The sequence below is a fragment of the Pseudorasbora parva genome, chromosome 4 (genome assembly GCF_024679245.1).
Source record: "Pseudorasbora parva isolate DD20220531a chromosome 4, ASM2467924v1, whole genome shotgun sequence".
Classification (NCBI taxonomy): domain Eukaryota; kingdom Metazoa; phylum Chordata; class Actinopteri; order Cypriniformes; family Gobionidae; genus Pseudorasbora; species Pseudorasbora parva.
The window spans coordinates 1,345,059-1,362,297 of NC_090175.1; the positions used below are offsets into that span (position 1 = coordinate 1,345,059).

Below are 17,239 nucleotides of genomic sequence, written 5' to 3' on the forward strand. Positions count from 1 at the left end.
CACACACTCACACACTTGTGTTTTAGGGTCCTCCGGGTCGTCCTGGAGTGCGTGGTCAGCCTGGTGGAGTGGGGGAGAAGGTACGTCGTCCAGACACTCCTGCTAATGTTCAGAACGTTAAACATGAGCTAATCATGCTGATTATGATCGACAGGGTGAAGACGGCGAATCAGGTGATCCTGGAGCTGTTGGTGTTCCTGGCAGCGCAGTGAGTCCTCCTCTGAATGTCCTGCTCTGCAAAAAACGCTTTCCTTACTCAGTATTTGTGTCTTGTTTCTAGTCCAAACATCTACAAATTCTTAAAAAAGAAACATTTACTAGACAAGTAAAAGTAATTGTCTTGTTTAGGGAGAACTCAAAGTGAAGAGAGTTTTTGCTTAAAATAAGATAAATAATCTGCCAATGGGGTGAGAAAAATAATCTTAATTCAAACAGAAAACAAGATTATTTCTCACCCCATTGGCAGATTATTTATCTTATTTTAAGCAAAAACTCTCTTCATTTTGAGTTATTTTTCCCCAGAACAAGACAATAATTTGTACTTGTCTAGTAAATGTTTCTTAATGTAAGAATGTTTAGATATTTTGAAACAAGACAAAAATACTGAGTAAGAAGAGCATTTGCAGTGTGTGTCACGATTGTACTAAACTAAGCATCAGAGTCCTTTATAGATGACCAAGCGATATGTCCCAAAGCTTGCCTACTCTTCTGCACACTCAGAAGTATGTACTTTTCATTTTTTTGAAAAGGACATACTTCTATGTCGTAGTATAAGTAGGCGAATTGGGACGCAGCATCAGACCGAATGATGACGTATTCCACACAAACCTCGTTTGTCATCGGTCACATGATTTCTCTGTTAAAGACACAAGCCTAGAATCAGGTCTTCATCTGGCACGGCCATTTATTCTCGACACAAGCTCGGACGCCTCGGTTCAAATGTCCCATCACTAACCGGGACTCATTCGCTCTGTTTTAGGGTATGCTAGTAAGGACTCTATTCTCTTAACCGTTGTTTTGTTGTTTTAAATTCCTTGTAAATATTGTAAATATACTTCATTCCTCTACTTTCTGTTGTCTTTCTCATCTTTCTTAAACACACTCATCTTCACACAATTTGATCTGACCCCAGTTTAATTCAAGTAACATCTTCCAATAAGACAGTAGTTATTGTAACGTGTGTGTGTGTGTGTGTGTGTGTGTGTGTTGTCAGGGCGAGAATGGCGAGCAGGGTGAAAAAGGAGACACGGGACCACCTGGAGCGGCAGGTTCACCAGGATCCAGAGGAGCGCCTGGAGAAGACGGAGCGAAAGGGAACGCGGTCAGTGTGTGTGTGTGTGTGTGTGCGTGGGTGTATAAGTGCAAAAAAATGATGTGCTAGCTCAGGGTTTTTAAAGTCGTCATGAAAGGGAAGTTGCACTTGTCATTTCTTCTCTATTGTGCCGTATATCCGAGTGAATCGCTTTGCCCTTGTCATCAGAGAAGAGAAGTGATATGATAAGAATATAATAAATACTGCAATAATAGTGTGTGTGTGTGTGTGTGTGTGTGTGCGCGCCCGCGTGCGTGCGTGCATGCATGCGTGTGTGTGTCAGTGATGCGCGGGTCAACCCCCAACTCTCCCCCAACTTTCCCAAATCCCGCTCCCTCTCAGAAAATACATAAAACTGACATGATATGCGTTTAAAAGTACCCTATTCAGATGGTCCAATGGCATTGCTCAGTTCAGCGTGTTGGGAAATCGCCAATCGGGCGTTTTGTCTGTGTCAGAAAAGGGGCTATAAGGTGCCCTTGGTGGCCTAGAACAGAAGATTAGCCTACTTCTGTTTAGCTTTCCTCGCACTGTGTGTATTAATGTTGAATCAGCCGTCCCTGGGTTGAGCCGGTTTCTTCTCGACCTGCGGAGCTGAATGCTGGAACGCAGAGGATCCTCCTTGACAATAGATTTCATAGTCAGTTGTGTCTAGTACTATATAAATTACAAAGGTTTAATTGGGATCTTTATTTCAAACGACCCGACTGACCGCGAACCAAATATCATTAATTATAAAGACTTGTAGCCGCTCATTTTGGATCAACCCGCGCATCACTGGTGTGTGTGTGTGTGTTTCTTCTCTATTGTGCCGTATATCGAGGGAATCGCTTCTCAAACAAGAACAAATGTAGGGGCGGGGCTTGATTGTGTCTGTGTGGAGTTGATTGGCTGGTTGTGGTTTGCTATTGGTGGATCTCATGTGAGTGACAGGTGGCCCCGCCCTCGTCATCAGAGAAGAGGTGTCGCTTTACGATTACGATAAATACGACATATATTCCCTAATAAATTGTCAATTTTAATTTCTTGGTGACTTTAAGTGTACTGGACAACTCAACTTCAGATCTAATTTTTGCAGTGTATGCTGAAGCCTCCCTCTGTTTCTCTACAGGGTCCTATTGGTTTTCCTGGAGATTTGGGCGCTCCTGGAGAGCCGGGTGTTAACGTGAGTATCATTACTGTTATTATCATCATCTTACGTTAACCAGTGAGGTCAGTCAAAGACCCTGTGGTCAGTGATGATGAAAGGCCTCCTCTGTCCTCAGGGGATCGACGGCAGTGCTGGCCCTAAAGGAGATCACGGAGATCCAGGAAAATCTGTAAGTCTGTTCTTTATTTCTCATGGGCGTCGGAACCATTGTGTGTATGTGGGACGAGATTTTGTCACTTTTTACGACCAATGATATTGGACCCACTCGCTTTTATCATTTCTAATTCAGCACATGTCTGTCTACCTGCCCTAGACTTATTATTAAACACGTTAGATGCTTTATATCCCCTTTTCTAATATTCTCTCCATTTTTATTGAAAATAAATGCCTTTCTGATATGATATATGATGGGGAAAGGGAGTAGAGCAGGTTTGGCAAAAGGCGGAGTCAAACCTCTGATTGATTTGCGTCAAAACGTGATGCCATCTTACCCCTACTCTATAGCCACGGTAAATAACTCGGTGATTTACGTAATTCTGTCTGTCCCAATCAATCGTTTAGTAAGCTGCGCTATATTTGTATGTAATGTAAATGGCATCTAACGCTACTCCAGTAAAAAAAAAATCTGAGCGGACCCACCCACCTTTTATTTGCTTCCGACGCCCATGATATTTCTGTCAAACAAGTTTCAGTTAATGATGATTAGTCTGGTTATCAACTGGTTACTCTGGTGATCAGGGCCCTCCGGGACCCTCTGGAGAACCAGGACCTGTAGGAAGACCAGGACGAAGGGTGAGTGTGTGTTAGTGATCCATCAGCTCAAGCACTACATGATTCAACTGTGTTTGTGTACTTTGTGTTTATATGGGTGTGTATCTTCGTTTAGGGTCATTTGGGTCCTGCTGGAAAAGAGGGGCGGCCGGGCCTGAAAGGAAGCAAGGTGAGACTATCAGTCAATAACACAGACACGCTGCGTCTGAACTAGATGATAAATCCCTGAGGCTTCATTCACACGGTGACATCTCATTGGTCTAAAATCCAGCGGTGTGAAAGCAGTGACACACCAAACCAACAGTCAGCTGTCAGCCATTATCAGCCGCCATTGTTATTGTGGTGTGTTCTGCACTAGTCGGACCCCGTTTGTGTGTTTGTGGCCAGCTGAGCATGTTGAATGAGCAGGGAATCCCTGAGTAATGCCTGATTCAGACTATGGGATATTATCCCGAATTTGGCACGATCCGTCTGACATAAGGTGTCGTAGGAATCTGTAAGCGACAATGGACGTCGGGACACATTGATCATTTCATCTTGTATAGTGTGTTATAGTATACGTCAAGCGATTCTGCGTCTGCGATAGTTCCCGATGTCAGAAAGACTAGCATGTTGATTTTTTTTAGGTCCTTCACGACGGGTTCCGCCACATGGGTGACGCTGCTCGGCAAAAAGGCTTTCCTTAATTAGTATTTTTGTCTTGTTTCTAGTCCAAACATCTAAAAATTATTTTTAAAAAAAGTATTTACTGTTTTCTGTTTGAATTAAGATTATTTTTCTCATCCCATTGGCTGATTATTTTGCTTATTTTAAGCAAAAACCCTCTTCATTTTTTTCCAAAACATGACAATTACTTTTGCTTGTCTAGTAAATGTTTCTTAATGTAAGAATTTTAAGATATTTGGATTAGAAACATGACAAAAATACTAAGTAGGAAGAGCATTTTTTGCAGTGTGACCAATCGGAGCACAGACAATTTTCGTACACAGCTTTCAAACACGGCGAAATGAAAGAGAGATAATGGTGCGACTAACTTTAGGTGGAATTATAAAATGGAGGAAAGATTTGTGGTGCTGTGGCAACAGTACTTCTGCCTGTACAATGTTTTGCCAAATACGTTGTGGTAGCAATCTTTTACAACTGGCTAATAACAAAATATTTAATATAAAAAGAACAATATTTTACCTCAAGTTTTCTTTGGAGGATTGACAGCCCATACTGCCCTCTTCCAGCAAGCCAGGAACGTGTGGATGGTCGTGTTTTCTTTCTATTTTTGCCCTTTTCTAAACATAAAGCATCCAGTACAAAACACGCTGCACACACATTGTTTGTGTACGCTCTTGTTTCTGGAAGTCATGATGTGCCACGTGACAACAAGAGAGGATTGGTCGCGTAGCAACGTGTGGTCTGACATGTTTCTTGTCCAGGACAAGAAATCACGTAATCTGACACAGTGACTGTCGTAACAGACAAAAAAATATATTGTGTAGTCTGAACCAGACATAAGAAACTTGGAAACCAGCTGGTAGTTTCAGTAATTCTGTCTTGACATGAGCACAGCATTACAGGAGCAAACCCTCAGTTCCTGCAAACTCCTGAATGTGATCTGGGAGGATGTTCTCGGGAACTCATCGTCCTCCTGTTGTCCTTCACATTCACATTCACTAAATCTCTGTTCGTGTTTAGGGAGCTCCGGGATACGAGGGCATCATGGGAAAGCCAGGGCCGGTGGGCGGTCAGGGGAACCCGGGGAAGGCCGGACCTCAGGGGCTTCCAGGAATCCCTGGACCAGCGGTGAGCTCCATTCCTCCAATGGTTTTCTACAGATGCATATTAATCTGTCTATACTCAAACCCACGGAACTGTAGTTTCATGTGGAACATACTATTGTGAAGTAAATATAAGCCTTATAATCCAGTAATATCCTTAAACTCACAATCTCTCTCTGCTGTAGGGAGAACAAGGGCTGAACGGACCCCCAGGTCAATCAGGACCCCCAGGGCCAATGGTAACTCTTAATAATCACTCATCATGCGCTGATCTTTAATATGACGTCAGACTGATGATTTAATTGCATGTGTGCAGGGCCCCGCTGGACTGGCAGGACTGAAGGGAGACCCGGGCAAGAAAGGAGAGAAGGTACGGCATCTCATATACATAAACACACGCTAGAAATACATATGATTATATCTGTGTGTGTGTGTGTGTGTGTGTGTGTGTGTGTGTGTGTGTGTGTGTGTGTGTGTGTGTGTGTGTGTGTGTGTGTGTGTGTGTGCTTCAGGGTCATGGTGGTCTAATTGGTTTGATTGGGCCGCCGGGTGAGTTCGGAGAGAAAGGTGACCGAGGACTGCCGGGAAACCAGGGGCTGCAAGGAGCCAAAGGAGAGGAGGTGAACACACACTAATACACACACATTCACAAATGCGTATAAGACGATGGTATAACTGTCTCTCTGCTGACAGGGTCCAGTTGGACCTCCAGGATTTAGTGGACCACCGGGACCACCAGGATTGTCTGTGAGTCTAACAAAATTGTAATCTTTAGACCCATCAGGGTGTTCTTGATTCGTTTGGGCTTGTTCTGGTGTCACAGATTCTGTCTGTATCACTGTGTTTCAGGGATCCATGGGACAGAAAGGATCTAAAGGAAACCAGGTGACACACACACATACCGATTTCCAGACTGATAATTTGAGACAACATGTACACTATATTGTCAAAAGTCTTGGGATGCCTATTCAAAGTTCAGGTGTTCAGTCTCTTCATGGCCACAGGACCGTTTGTTGGCTCGAAAATCCAAGGCCAGCCCATTTTCCACTGCAGCAGAGCTCCACGAGACCTGGTCACCTGAAGTCCCTGTGTCAACCAGAACAGTTTGTCGGATTCTGTCTCGAAATGGCCTCCATGGTCGAATCAGTGCCCAGAAGCCAGCACTAAACAAAAGACAATTGAAAAACCGTGTGGCATTTGCCAAGGCCCACAGCCTGCTAAAAGGATGGACGCTGGAAAAGTGGCAGAAGGTGGATTTTCAGATGATTCTTCTGTTGAATTACACCACAGTCGCCGCAAATATTGCAGGAGACCTACTGGAGCCAGAATGGATCCGAGATTCACCCAGAAAACAGTGAAGTTTGGTGGCGGAAAAATCATGGTCTGGGGTTACATCCAGTATGGGGAGATCTGCAGGGTGGAAGGCAACATCAATAGTCTAAAATACCAAGAAATCTTAGCTACCTCTTATTCCCAACCATAAAAGAGGCCAAATTCTGCAGCAGGATGGTGCTCCATGGCATACTTCCATCTCCACATCAAAGTTCCTCAAGGCGAAGAAGATCAAGATGCTCCAGGATTGGCCAGCCCAGTCACCAGACATGAACATCATTGAGCATATGTGGGGTAGGATGAAAGAGGACGCATGGAAGACGAAACCAAAGAATATTGATGAACTCTGGGAGGCATGCAAGACTGCTTTCTTAGCTATTCCTGATGACTTCATCAATAAATTGTATGAATCCTTGCCAAACCGCATGGATGCAGTCCTTCAAGCTCATGGAAGTCATACAAGATATTACATTTGGATCTCACAGCACCACAACTTAATTTGAATAAATTATTATAAATCAAGCTCTAGGCCTGCAGACGCTTCTACACACATTAGTGTAAGAATGGGTCGCTCTCAGGAGCTCAGTGAACTCAAGCGTGGGGCCGTGATAGGCTGACACCTGTGCAATAATTGTTTTTCAGGGATTAGGCTTGGCCAGTGAAAGGAACTCTTAATGCTTCACCAAGACATCTTGGACAATTTTATGCTCCTAACTTTGTGGGATCAGTTTTGTGGACGGCCCCTTCCTGTCCCAGCATTACTGCGCTCCAGTGCACAAAGCGTCGCTCCATAAAGACATGGATGAGGAGTTTGGTGTGGAGGAACTGGACTGGCCTGCACAGAGTCCTGAGCTCAACCCGATAGAACAGCTTTGGGATGAATTAGAGCGGAGACTGAGAGCCAGGCCTTCTCGTCCAACATCAGTGCCTGACCTCACAAATGAGCTTCTAGAAGAATGGGCAAAAATCCCCATAAACACACTCCTAAACCTTGAGGAAAGCCTTCCCAGAAGAGCTGGAGCTGTTAGAGAGGGTGGGCCGACTCCAGATTAAACCCCACGGGTTAACAATGGGACGGCATTAAAGCTCATGTGCATGTAGAGGCAGGAGTCACAACACTTTTGGCAATGTAGTGTATTAGCATCTTAGCATGCAACATTTATGCATTTAGCAGATGCTTTTACAATAGAGGAAAAGCAGTTTCTCTCATTCCACCACATCGGAACAGAGAGGGTGAAGGGTCTGGAAAATGAGCTGATAAACACCCGCAGCCGAATAACCTGTGTAATGTGTGTGAATGATCTGGTTTATTTAAGGGCCCTATTGGACCCAGAGGAGACACTGGTCCTGCTGGACCCCCCGGACCCCCGGTGAGTCTCGAGTAACAGATGAACGCATTGTTAGACATGCAAAGGACTAACAAATGGCAGAATGAACATTAACAGAACAAATGATGGAGCCAAAGTCTCTGTCCAGGGTTCTCCTGCGGTGGGAATGGTGGCTCCTCCGACACTGGATGGCCGTGGGAAGAGGAGGAGACATTCGGAAGTGGATGGAGCTTCAGTGGAGGACGAACAGATGCAGGACGAGGAGGCGAAGGTGGAGGAGAAGGACATGGAGGAGGTGTTCGCATCTCTGTCGTCCATGAGGACGGATGTGGAGGGGCTCAGAAATCCACTGGGAACCTACCACAGTCCCGCCCGCACCTGCAAAGAGCTGTGGATGTGCCACCCTGAGTATCCCGACGGTATGGGATCATCACTCGAGATTGTTTTAAGATGATCTACACTGCAAAAAATGCTGTTCTTACTTAGTATTTATTTTGCTTACCCCAATGGCAGATTATTTTTAGTTATTTGTTCCCAAAACAAGACAATAGTTTTTATTTGTCTAGTAAATGTTTCGTAATATAAGAATTTGTAGATATTTTGACTAGAAACAAGACAAAAATACTAAGTAAGAGAAGTATTTTTTGCAGTGAACTTTCCCTTTTTCACATTCTATTGCTGCATTCTCAGTCCGATTCTGTTTTCTCCTGGACCTCAGGTGTTTACTGGATTGACCCCAATCAGGGCTGCCATAGAGACGCGTTTAAGGTGTTCTGTAACTTCACAGCAGAAGGTGAAACGTGTCTCCAGCCACACAGCAGCATACAGTCGGTGAGATCTTCAGTTAATAATAAGATGAATGGATGAATGTTTTAGGCTTCTCTATCTGCCGTGTTAACGAGAGAATTATGTTAATGTGCACAGGTCAAAATGGCTTCATGGAGCAAAGAGAAACCAGGAACCTGGTTCAGCAAGTTCAAGAAGGGCTCGCAGGTCATTCATTATTGTGTCATTGTGTTATCTTTAGCCTCTGTCCTCTGGTTCACACTCTGTCTGTCTGCCTGGTGTAGTTTTCGTATGTGGATGTGGATGGAAACCCCATTCATGTTGTGCAGCTGGGTTTCCTGAAGCTGCTGAGTGCCACGGCCCACCAGAGCTTCACATACGTGTGCCAGAACTCAGCCGGATGGCTCGACAGTGCCTCCCTCAGCTTCAGACACGCACTGCGCTTCAGAGGCAGCAACGGAGAGGAGCTGACGCGGCAGAACGCGCATTACATCCAGCCCACGCACGACGGCTGTCAGGTACATAATCAGGCCTCCTCACACTGCCCAGATCCTCATAGTTTCGGCCCGGATCCGCATGTGGAGTCAGCCCGCACCAGATATGGGCCGAATCTGAACCGACACTATGAGGATGCTGTCCGGGTGTGAACGACTGGGTGTCAATCCATATAAATCACTCAGTGAATCCTGAACCAATCAACATGAATGATTCAGTGAATCTTGAATCCGTTTACATAAGTGACTCAGTGAATCCTGAACCAATCAACATGAATGACTCAGTGAATCCTGAATCAGTTTGCATAGATGACTCAGTGAATCCTGAACCGATCAACATGAATGACTCAGTGAATCCTGAATCAGTTTGCATAGATGACTCAGTGAATTCTGAATCTATATTAAAGGGTTAGTTCACCCAAAAATTTAATTTATCTCATTATCTCCTCACCCTTATGTCGTTCCACACCCGTAAGACCTCCGTTCATCTTCAGTTTAAACACAGTTCAATAAGATATTTTATATTTTGTCCGAGAGCGTATGCAAGTGTATACACACTATACTGTCCATGTCCAGAAATACATGTCCTTGTCCAATACGTTGATTCATGACCAATTGAATCTTTATTTGAGGTTTGAAAACAAACCCGGAAGAGAAGACAATGTTGAATAAAGTCGTAGTTTTTTTATTTTTGGACCAAAATGTATTTTCGATGCTTCAAGAGATTCTAATTAACCCACTGATGTCTCATATGGACTACTTTGAGGGAGAGTTAATGACAGACATTTCATTTTTGGGTGAACTAACCCTTTACTGACTTAGTGAATCCTGAATCAGTTTACATAAGTGACTCAGTGAATCGTGAAACAATCCATATGAAGGACTCAATGAATTCTGAATCAGTTTACACAGATGACTCAGTGAATCGTGAACCAGTCCATATGAATGACTCAGTGAATCCTGAATCAGTTTACATAAGGGACTCAGTGAATCTTGAATCTGTTTACATAAGTGACTCAGTGAATCGTGAACCAATCCATATAAATGGCTCAGTAAATCCTGAATCAGTTTATAAAGATGACTCAGTGAATCCTGAATCAGTTTATAAAGATGACTCAGTGAATCCTGAATCAGTTTACACAGATGACTCATTGACTCCTTCATCAGTTAACACAGATGACTCAGTTTACACAGATGACTGTCATGTGACGATTGTGTGTGTGTGTGTGTGTGTGTGTGTGTGTGTGTGTGTGTGTGTGTGTGTGTGTGTGTGTGTGTGTGTGTGTGTGTGTGTGTGTAGTCTCGTTCGGGGCAGGAGCGGACCGTTCTGGAACTGGACTCTCCGCAGTCGGAGGTTCTGCCTCTTATGGATGTGGCCGTGGCAGATTTCGGGAGCTCGAAGCAGAAGTTTGGCTTCAGCGTGGGGAAGGTTTGCTTCAACGGCTAGTCAAGAAAAGACTTTCACAGCGTATATATATATTTATACATCAGTCCTCCAGGTGCTTGCGTTTGTCTGATAACAGGAAGTTGTGCTTGAAGGGAGATCATGTGACATGATTACACGCATCCAGACGCTCTGCTGCTCAGCTGTTTTTCACAGAGATTCACATTTATTTTGTACTGTTGTTTGAGAGATGTTGATGTATTTTTGTATTTGTGCGTTTGAGTGTTTCTTAATCTTGGTGCTACATGAGGCCGTATTTTAACTTGTTTACATGATGTAATGATCTGTATGTGAAACTGGCAGTCCACGTCTGGATGGGGATTTAGATGTTTGTATTTAGTGTTTAATATGGATGGAGATTCTCTGATAAATATTTTTGAGAGGAGAGATTTTTAAATAAAACTATTACTTAATAAATTCACTGGTTTAGCGTGTGTGATTCATCTGATAGAAACACAGAATGTATTTCGCTTAGACTTAGTACAAACCCGATTCCAAAAAAGTTGGGACGTGCAAATTGTGAATAAAAAAGGAATGCAATCATTTACAAATCTCATAAACTTAAATTTAATTCACAAAAGAGTATAGATAACATATCTAATGTTGAAAGTGAGACATTTTGAAATGTCATGCCAAATATTGGCTCATTTTAGATTATATGAGAGCTACACATTCCAAAAAAGTTGGGACAGGTAGCAATAAGAGGCTGGAAAAGTAAAATGTACATATAAGGAACCGGTTATTGCAACTTATTAGGCCAGTTGGCAACACGATTGGGTATAAAAAGAGCCTCTCAGAGTGGCAGTGTCTCTCAGAAGATGGGCAGAGGATCACCAATTCCCCCAATGCTGCGGCGGACAATAGCGGAGCAATATCAGAAAGGAGTTTCTCAGAGAAAAATTGCAAAGAGTTTGAAGTTATCATCATCTACAGTGCATAATATCATCCAAAGATTCAGAGAATCTGGAATAATCTGTGTGCGTAAGGGTCTCAGTGACTCCAGATCTTTCACCATTAGAAAACATTTGGCGCATCATAAAGAGGAAGATGCGATAAAGAAGACCTAAGACAGTTGAGCAGCTAGAAGCCTGTATTAGACAAGAATGGACATCATTCCTATTCCTGAACTTGAGCAACTCGTCTCCTCAGTCCCCAGACGTTTGCAGACTGATATAAAAAGAAGAGGGGATGACACACAGGGGGAAACATGGCCTTGGCCCAACTTTATTGAGATGTGTTGATGCCATGAAATTTAACTTATTTTCCCCTTAAAATTATACATTTTCTCAGTTTAAACATTTGATATGTCATCTTGATATGTTGTATTCTGAATAAAATATTGAAATGTGATTCGTAAAATACATTCTCTTTTTGTTCACAATTTGTACAGTGTCCCAAGTTTTTGGAATCGATTTGTAAATATAAATACTTATTAGTCTCAGCATGACCATGGGCGGCAAAACTGGCGGCTCTAGATCAAATGAATAAACATGAAATGAAACCATTTGACTGTTATTTAAAATACCTACTCTGACAGATACAATCTTTGTCATGAATATGCTTGTTTGTTCACAGTTTAAGTGAATTTCAAGACCAGAGGTAAATTATTCATTATCTCTTTCATTATGTCACGCAAAATAAAATTCATAATGAAATTTAAACACAATCAGACGGCTATCTAATTATAAAATATAAAATCTTCCTTCTGTAAATCATAATTACAAGACAATTAAGTCTGACATAAAAAGTAGAAAATTTGAAGTCATAATTAAGACTAAATTCAAAACTAATTGTATTTTCAGCTTGTTTATATCGTAATTATGTCTTAAAAAGCCAAAATGTATAAGTTGAAATACTGTCACTAAATTGAAATTATGAATTATACATGTATAATTATAAGATTTGGTCAAAATTCTAACTTAAAAAGTAAAAAATTATGACATAAAACTTTTTAATTTCATAATTATGACTATTTTGACTCGTAATTTCAGCTTGTTTATATTGTAATTATGGCTATTATATTGCATAAAAAATTCTTAATTATAAATTTGTCAAAATTCTAATTTTAAAATATGAATTATGGCTAAATTTATTTAAAATTCATTTAATTGATGTAATAATTAAGACAATGTTATAATTTTGACTTTTATGTCGATGTCAAATGTTATTTTTCCATTATTTATTTTCATTTTACATCATATATGCAAGTTAAACACAGAATTTACACCTACCATTTTTTGTAAAGTTATAGTTTTTATTTAAATTATAATAAACACAAAATATAGATAATACCACTGCAGTTTTTTTTTCTTTTTTTTCTCTTCTTTTTGTTGCATTGCAGGAATGATTATTGGATTTCCTGTATCTTTCCTAAAACACACTAGCCTGACAAGCCGGAGCCACATCAAGATGTTTGGACATCTTCATCATCAAAGCTGATTCGACAGACCGCCGTTTGCCAGTTTCTGTGTTTACTAGAAGCACGCAAACGCAACTCGGCCGTCGTCATTATGGCCCCGCCCACCGACTCTACACACGATGTGATTGGCCCGCCCAGAGTTTGGCGATTACAGCTCAGATGGGTATTGAGAGTTGCTAGACGACACTCGCGGCGGATTAAATTTGCTGCCACTAGGGGGCGTCTAGATTTCTAGGCTAAGAATACACAATCTCTCTGTCTCTCTCTGTCTCTCTCTCTCTCTCTCTCTCTCTCTCTCTCTCTCTCTCTCTCTCTCTCTCTCCCCCTCCCCCTCTCTCTCTCTCTCTCTCTCTCCCTCTCCCCCTCTCTCTCTCTCTCTCTCTCTCTCTCTCTCTCTCTCTCTGTCTTTCTCTCTGTCTGTCTCTCTCTCTCTCTCTGTCTGTCTCTCTCTCTCTCACACACACACAAACACTCTCTCTCTCTCTCTTACAGGCACACACACACACACACACACACACACACACTCACTCTCTCTCTCTCTCTCACACACACACACACACACACACACACACACACACACACACACACACACACTCTCTCTCTCTCTCTCTCTCTCTGTGCGTGTGCGCATGTGCGGGCACTCTGAGGTGTGTGTGAGCGTGTGAGCAGGGTTGCGGCGTGTTTGAGTGAGTTACTTTTTTCCTTTTTCCCTTTAATTTGTTTAGAAATTTTGGTTTAGTATTTAATTGTCACCGATTTAATCACCTTAGGGTGAAAATGGGGACAAATTCAGATGGTTGTGCTCCGTTAACCGCTCAACATGGGTGTAAATGTTTACCTGACGAGTCCATAACAGTTGAGGACTGTCTAATTGCGATTAGCAGCGAAGTTGGTGCGGGTAATATCGTGTCCGCATCTAGAATGAATAAGGCTGTTGTTGTCTTTTTGAAAGAAGTCTCTTTGGTTCAGCATCTAGTTGAATTTGGTTTATCCGTCAGAGATACTTTTTTGGCGGTTTTGCCGTTGTCAAATCCGTCTAAGAAGGTTATCCTTTCGAATGTGCCCCCATTCATCACCAAAGATTCACTTGAGCGTTTGTTAGGACGTTATGGCAAGATAGTAGGGCCGATTAAAATGATCCCGTTAGGATTAAAAAATCCAGAACTTAAACACGTGATGTCATTTAGACGTCAGACATTCATGATCCTGAACGCTGAATTTCAGTCCTTGAATACATCAGCGAAAACCACTGTGCTGGGTAAAGATTACACAATTTATATCAGTACGGAATCGATGAGGTGTTTTACTTGTGGGAAGTATGGTCATACAAAATTGGTATGTTCAAGGAATGATGAGGTTAACAATAATGTGGATGAGATTACTCCTTCTACGGAACAATTGCCTTCTGCTTCAATAAATAATGAAAGGGAAATAAATAACAGTGACGTAATTGAGGCGTCTTCTCTTTCAAAAAATGGAGACAGCGCTGAGCTTATAATGAAAACGCACGTTGACGATGTTGAACATTCTTCCGCCGTTGCTGTTGTAAGTGTAAATGACAGCGCAGCGCGGGCTGTTGTAGAGTGCGCGGACGCAGATCCTGCCGGTATGATCGCTGAAACGGAGTCGGTGGAGCGGGTTGAGCTCGCGATGCCTGGCGGCGAGCCCGTTGATTTACACATTTCACAGGCATCAGGATTTAGCCAGACTCAGGGCGATGATGGTGTGATGATAGACAGAAGTGAAGGTCAGTCAATGGATTCGGATAGTGACGCTTCTGATATGACAGAAAATCCTTCTATTGGTTCTCAGGGCAGGTTTGTAGAGAGTCACAATCTTAAATTAAAACATCCCTATTATACAGTTTGTCAAATCAATGATTTTTTGGATGATACCTTTAATCAGCGAAAACCAAACCTTATAAAATACTTCCCAGATTTACAGCTTTTCGTTGATTCATGTACAATGGCAATAAGAAAGGCAACATTGGATGAGCTTGACCAGCCGAAACGCTACAGGCTAAAAAAACACATGAACATGGTAAAAAAAAAGATTAAAGGCTCGTTATAAAGACTATATAGGGTCATGATTGTCAGTTTATTTTTTTGGATTTTTGGATTCCCTAGCATTATCATTTTCATGACATCCATAAGTATTGGATCTTTTAACATCAATGGATGTCGGGACACAACAAAAAGACTTGCTTTGTTTAATTATTTACAATTGAAGAAGGCAGACATTATTATGCTTCAAGAGACTCATTCTGATATACAGAATCAGACACAATGGAATTGTGACTGGAAAGGAAATATTTTAATGAGCCACGGGACTAATCTTAGTGCTGGTGTTGCTATACTTTTTTCTCCATGTGTCTGTAATGAACCAGTTATGTCCGAAATAATACCTGGCCGACTTTTAAGAGCAGATATTGCGGTAGGACAAATCAGGTTTTCTTTTTTTAATGTATATGCTCCAAACGTAGGATCTGAGCGTAAGATATTTTTTGAAAAATTGTCAGATGCTTTGACACAGTGCCCACAGGATAATGTTGTGGTTGTAGGAGGTGATTTTAACTGCACATTAAACCCTGATTTGGACCGAAACCATGATGAACCACATTCAAGTTCTGCAGAAGAGTTAAAAAATGTTGTTGGGTATTATGACTTTGTTGATTTATGGAGAGATAGTTATCCTGGGGTTAAACAGTATACCTGGTTAAAAGTTAACTCAAATGTGTTGTCAGGAGCAAGACTTTCCGATTTTATGTTGCTAGGAGCAATAGTGGTAGGTTTTTTAATAGTCAAATAGTACCATCTTTTCTATCTGATCACCATTATATATCCATAGCTGTGTCTGTCTTGTCTTCTAAAATACACAAATCACACTGGCACTTTAACAACAGATTATTACAGGATCACTCTTTTGTTCACTCTTTTGGCCTTTTTTGGCAATCGTGGAGAGAGGAGAGAGGTAGTTTTCCGTTAATAAGTCAGTGGTGGGACATAGGCAAAGTACATATCAAGTTATTCTGCCAACAATATACTGCCCATAACACCAGAGATCTGAAAGAAAAAATGAGATCACTTGAAGAAGAAATCTTGAGACAAAGCAACCATGGTGGCTCTTCTGACTCCATCGAGATGAATAAACTCCTTTTAAAGACTCTGTTGGAGGAGCAAGGAAAGACCGCCCTCTTAAGGACCAGATATTCTCAACTAAATGAAATGGATGTTCCTTCTGCTTTCTTTTTTGATTTGGAAAAAAAACCAAGAGAACATAAGTATTTTCATAAACTGAATTTACCTAAAGGTGGGGTGACAACTGATCAGCAGGAGATCCGAGCTTATGCACTTTCGTTTTATGAGGACCTTTACGGTGCTGAATCATGTGACGGATCAGCGGCAGAAGAACTGTTATGTGACCTACCACAGCTATCAGATGAAGATCGACTTATCCTTGAGAACCCCATCTCCTTTGCAGAACTCTCTATTGCAGTCCAGGAACTGAGCCCTGGGAAGTCGCCGGGGTTGGACGGTCTTTCAGCTGAATTTTATCGAGCCTGCTGGAATTTGATTGGAGAGGATTTGTATGCAGTCTTTTTGGAAAGTTTTAACCGAGGGAAACTTCCATTGAGTTGCCGGAGGGCAATAGTAACTTTGCTACCAAAAAAGGGAGATCTTGGATTCCTTAAAAACTGGCGGCCCGTGTCACTGATCTGTGTTGACTGTAAAATTTTATCTAAATTATTAACTAATAGACTTAAAAATTATATGACAAATGTAATCCACGAAGATCAGTCATTTTGTGTCCCAAAACGTTCAATTTTTGATAATCTTTTTCTCATAAGAGATATTATTACAGTGGCACAAAGACATAAATTGGACATTGGCTTCATATCTGTGGATCAAGAAAAAGCTTTCGATAGGGTGGACCATCATTATTTGTTTAAGACCCTCGAAGCTTTTGGTTTTGGCACTTTTTTTATTTCTCTTGTCAAGCTGCTGTATAGTGACATTTACAGTATGATAAGAATTAACGGGGCTTTAACGAGGCCTTTTTCCATTTCTAGAGGAATAAGACAAGGATGCCCTCTGTCTGGTCTTTTGTACTCTATTTCTATTGAACCCCTGTTAGTTATGCTGAGGAAACAACTGTGTGGTATTGGTGCCCCAGGCTTCCCAGAAATAGACCCGGTGAAATTAACAGCATATGCAGATGATGTAACAGTAATAATCAAGAACACTGATGATGTCACCAAACTTATTTATTGCTTGAATAAGTTTCAGAAAGCTACATCTTCTCGTATTAATTGGGATAAATGTGCATACTTGATGTTAGGAGACTGGGTAGATACAGGACCACCTCGATTGCCACAACAGTGTAAATGGGTTCAAGATGGAATTAAAGTACTTGGTGTTTTTTTTGGGACCACTC

The 17,239-nt window shown here is 41.7% G+C and overlaps 1 protein-coding gene across 1 annotated transcript in view; it reads left to right on the plus strand.

The window, feature by feature from the left end:
• col5a3b (collagen, type V, alpha 3b) overlaps positions 1 to 10,766 on the plus strand; it is a 35,536-nt gene extending 24,770 nt beyond the window's left edge. The window contains exons 47-65 of the mRNA XM_067442399.1: positions 27 to 80; positions 155 to 208; positions 1,214 to 1,321; positions 2,424 to 2,477; positions 2,578 to 2,631; positions 3,201 to 3,254; positions 3,349 to 3,402; positions 4,920 to 5,027; positions 5,188 to 5,241; positions 5,319 to 5,372; positions 5,515 to 5,622; positions 5,696 to 5,749; positions 5,852 to 5,887; positions 7,651 to 7,704; positions 7,811 to 8,081; positions 8,381 to 8,493; positions 8,587 to 8,655; positions 8,733 to 8,966; positions 10,243 to 10,766. Coding sequence (XP_067298500.1) covers positions 27 to 80; positions 155 to 208; positions 1,214 to 1,321; positions 2,424 to 2,477; positions 2,578 to 2,631; positions 3,201 to 3,254; positions 3,349 to 3,402; positions 4,920 to 5,027; positions 5,188 to 5,241; positions 5,319 to 5,372; positions 5,515 to 5,622; positions 5,696 to 5,749; positions 5,852 to 5,887; positions 7,651 to 7,704; positions 7,811 to 8,081; positions 8,381 to 8,493; positions 8,587 to 8,655; positions 8,733 to 8,966; positions 10,243 to 10,389 — 1,734 coding nt within the window. The 3' untranslated portion in view covers positions 10,390 to 10,766. The remainder of the gene's footprint in view (positions 1 to 26; positions 81 to 154; positions 209 to 1,213; positions 1,322 to 2,423; positions 2,478 to 2,577; positions 2,632 to 3,200; positions 3,255 to 3,348; positions 3,403 to 4,919; positions 5,028 to 5,187; positions 5,242 to 5,318; positions 5,373 to 5,514; positions 5,623 to 5,695; positions 5,750 to 5,851; positions 5,888 to 7,650; positions 7,705 to 7,810; positions 8,082 to 8,380; positions 8,494 to 8,586; positions 8,656 to 8,732; positions 8,967 to 10,242) is intronic.
• The last annotated feature ends 6,473 nt before the right edge of the window (positions 10,767 to 17,239 follow it).